Genomic DNA, 4,159 nt, shown 5'->3' with positions numbered 1-4,159 from the left:
TTTTAGCTCTTGTTTTGTTGCCTTAGGTATACCTCCTGTATTTTATTGAAGAAATTTAATTTCTGCTTAGCTGGATTTGATTTACAGGAAATATTGGGCAAGAAAAAATACAAGTTATCATTCAGATAGTTTAAACAGTGGGAGGGAAATAACTTGCATGCTTGCTAGTTGAAGGGATGAACTCTTGAATATCAGATTATAATTGCTTGTTAGTGGAAGGGAAATAGCCCCTTCATATCATGTTATAATTGCATGCTATTGGAAGGGAACTAAAACTTCATTGTACATCAGATTACATTCTGCTTGTTAGTTGAAAGGAAATAGCTCTTGCATATCAGATTAAAAATGCCTGCTAGTGGAAGGGAAGTAATTTTTCTATCATATTATAACTGCTTGTGTCAGGGAAATTACTTGCATATCAGATTAGAATTGCTTGCTAGTGGAAGGGAAATAACTCATGTGTACCAGATTATGCCATAACGGTTTTTTTAGTGGAAGGGATATAACTCTTGCATATCAGGTTATGCGATAACAGCTTGCATACAAGGTTTAAAAGGCTTGCTAGTGGAAGGGAAATAACTCTTGCATACTAGGTTATATAGGCTTGCTAGTGGAGGGGAAATAACTCTTGCATACAAGGTTATAAAGGCTTGCTAGTGGAAGGGAAATAACTCTTGCATACTAGGTTATATAGGCTTGCTAGTGGAAGGGAAATAACTCTTGCATACAAGGTTATAAAGGCTTGCTAGTGGAAGAAAAATAACTGTTGCATACTAGGTTATATAGGCTTGCTAGTGGAGGGGAAATAACTCTTGCATACAAGGTTATAAAGGCTTGCTAGTGGAAGGGAAATAACTTTTGCATACTAGGTTATATAGGCTTGCTAGTGGAGGGGAAATAACTCTTGCATACAAGGTTATAAAGGCTTGCTAGTGGAAGAAAAATAACTGTTGCATACTAGGTTATATAGGCTTGCTAGTGGAAGGGAAATAACTCTTGCATACTAGGTTATATAGGCTTGCTAGTGGAGGGGAAATAACTCTTGCATACAAGGTTATAAAGGCTTGCTAGTGGAAGGGAAATAACTCTTGCATACTAGGTTATATAGGCTTGCTAGTAGAAGGGAAATAACTCTTGCATACAAGGTTATAAAGGCTTGCTAGTGGAAGAAAAATAACTGTTGCATACTAGGTTATATAGGCTTGCTAGTGGAAGGGAAATAACTCTTGCATACAAGGTTATATAGGCTTGCTAGTGGAGGGGAAATAACTCTTGCATACTAGTTAAATATAGAGGCTTGCTAGTGGAGGGGAAATAACTCTTGCGTACAAGGTTATAAAGGCTTGCTAGTGGAAGGGAAATAACTCTTGCATACTAGGTTATATAGGCTTGCTAGTGGAAGGGAAATAACTCTTGCATACAAGGTTATAAAGGCTTGCTAGTGGAAGAAAAATAACTGTTGCATACTAGGTTATATAGGCTTGCTAGTGGAAGGGAAATAACTCTTGCATACAAGGATATAATGACTTGTTAGTAGAAAGAAAATAACACTTGCATACAAGGTTATAAAGGATTGCTAGTGGAAGGGAAATAACTCATGTATACCAGATTATGCCATATTGGCTTGCTAGTGGAAGGGATATAACTCTTGCATATCAGGTTATGTCATAACAGCTTGCATACAAGGTTTTAAAGGCTAGTGGAAGGGAAATAACTAGGGATGGCAACGAATATTCGTTCATGACACGAATATTCGGAAAAAATAAAAGATCATAAGAAATAAATAAAAAACAAATGAAAGAACCAGTATGTTCGTCTATCTAATTTACCAAAATTCGCTTTCATATACACACAAAAATGGCTTCTGTCGCTGTCAGACGTGTCGCTTTGTATATTAGCGTGCCGAGATTGTACATCGCTGTGGTGATGACATCGTACCCTGTAGTAAGTACTGCTAATTGCTTACCTTTAGAAATTTTATTGGTCCCAAATTGATGTAAATCTGTTACAAATCGCCTTGTTTTCGGTAGGTGCGAACCAAACATAATTAAAAATCATCAGAAAGCACTTGAACTAATGACTCGGTTTTCAATCAAAGTCGATTTAAGATGTATTTGAGTAAAGAAAAATGCCGAAAAGTGTTGAAAAGTCAAATGTAATGAATATTATTTTTATGTAAAACGGATCATCCTCTTGATAATAAATGCGTTTCATATGGAAAATCTACTCAATATTCAGACAAAGGGTCAAGTTAAGCAAAATATATCTTTTATTAGACTCCCCCCACCCCAAGGGTTATAATTTTACATCTCTAATTGAAAATATTGTCCATTGTGAATCTACTGTCAAAATGCAAGCAATACTGTCTGTCTTTTTAAAGTATTTCACGCGATCATCCGATGTTCTATGTTCAAAAGATGAACAAGCGATGAGAACGATTAGTCAATCTTAATTCGTCAATGTCTGAATTACTTCCAGTGTAAATGAAAGTAGAATTAATGCAGATCGCTGCTAAGGGTACAATGAATTCATAAGATTTTGAGTTGATTTGTTGATCATTTGATGACTGAATATTCGTCCAGAAAGTTGACCGAAAATTCGAATACCAGAATTGCAATCTGTTGCCATCCCTAGAAATAACTCTTGCATACAAGGTTATAAAAGCTTGCTAGTGGAAGGGAAATAACTCTTGCATACAAGGTTATATAGGCTTGCTAGTGGAAGGGAAATAACTCTTGCATACAAGGTTATAAAGGCTTGCTAGTGGAAGGGAAATAACTCATGTATACCAGATTATGCCATAATGGCTTGCTAGATGAAGGGATATAACTCTTGCATATCAGGTTATGCCATAACAGCTTGCATGCTTGCTAGTGGAAGGGAAATAACTCTTGCATACAAGGTTATAAAGGCTTGCTAGTGGAAGGGAAATAACTTTTGCATACAAGAATATAATGACTTGCTAGTAGAGGGAAAATAACACTTGCATACAAGGTTATAAAGGCTTGCTAGTGGAAGGGAAATAACTCTTGTACACCAGATTATAACTGCTAGCAAGCTATAGTTACCCTATGTTCACTTTATTAGAATATTGGTTAGTGTTCAAAGTGTAATTTACATATTGCATGACTAAGCATAGTAATTTAAGCAAATTTAGAGGGGAAGTTGAAGACAAACGGTATCAAATATATGTCCTTATAATAAATGTGCCTTGACAATTCTATTCTAATTTTATTGTCTTTGTTGACAATTTAAACATTTTGTCAGAAGTTACAGTGTTTATCATTTGTTTCATAAAGTGATTTTTGTGATACCAGTAAAACTTTGGTATTAAAATTTCCTTATCAGTAACCAGTACAAGTTATGTCAACAACTCAACATTGTACAGATAAATAGAATTGTCCTATATTTATTGTCGTATTGCCCTGTAACTGATAACAAGGTTACAGTTTCTGCTAATTTGACAAAATTTTGTAGCAGATGGAGGGAATTGATTTTTCCTGTTATTAATTGACCAATATAAATACTGTTGTTGAGGGATATCGTGTCTTGCACAACAGAGGATAAAAGGTGAGCTTTTTTTCCTAATTGGTTTTTTAGTATCTGTAAAATACTAAGGATTTTATACAGACAGGATGTATGTTATCAGTATTGCTAATGAATAATGAGTAAATTTGTTTAATTGTATTTCCAAATTTTACTTTGTAATTGCTACACTAAATTTGGCTTTATACTTGCTAATTAATCAAGAAAACATGATTTTTGAAAAACTTTTTCGCATATCAGTTATTATTGTAATGATTGTGGCATGTGCATAGATATATTTTCTTCATAACCTTGGCACACAGCAATAAATTACCATAATTTTTAGTATCCTGCAGATGTGTATTTCAATAGAATGTAACTGCACTGAGAGCTCAGCTGATAAACCCCTTTGCTTGTTTACCTTGATAAGATCACTTGACTCTCTAGGCTGATATTGTCTATTTCCTAGCAACTGGATATATTTTTCATTTCTAGCAATTTAACCTGTGAATGGTTTGTGTAGTAGATGTTAGCAGATGACAACACCAGAGGTATGTTATCTTAAGTTGGCTTACTATTAACTTGGCATTTGATTTGAGTTGGGTTTAAATATAAAGGTTGGCGCAAGTAAAAT

At 34.7% G+C, this 4,159-nt stretch overlaps 1 protein-coding gene across 1 annotated transcript in view; it reads left to right on the top strand.

Moving 5' to 3' along the window:
- The first annotated feature begins 3,260 nt into the window (after window positions 1-3,260).
- LOC123533981 (argininosuccinate lyase-like) overlaps window positions 3,261-4,159 on the top strand; it is a 57,874-nt gene continuing 56,975 nt past the window's right edge. Inside the window, exons 1-2 of the mRNA XM_045315993.2 lie at window positions 3,261-3,570; window positions 4,021-4,076. Of these exons, the coding sequence (XP_045171928.2) occupies window positions 4,062-4,076 (15 nt within the window). The 5' untranslated portion in view covers window positions 3,261-3,570; window positions 4,021-4,061. The remainder of the gene's footprint in view (window positions 3,571-4,020; window positions 4,077-4,159) is intronic.

Source organism: Mercenaria mercenaria, chromosome 12 (assembly GCF_021730395.1).
Source record: "Mercenaria mercenaria strain notata chromosome 12, MADL_Memer_1, whole genome shotgun sequence".
Classification (NCBI taxonomy): domain Eukaryota; kingdom Metazoa; phylum Mollusca; class Bivalvia; order Venerida; family Veneridae; genus Mercenaria; species Mercenaria mercenaria.
The sequence above is the reverse complement of the archived record's forward strand: the minus strand, read 5'-3'. Positions and strand labels throughout refer to the sequence as shown.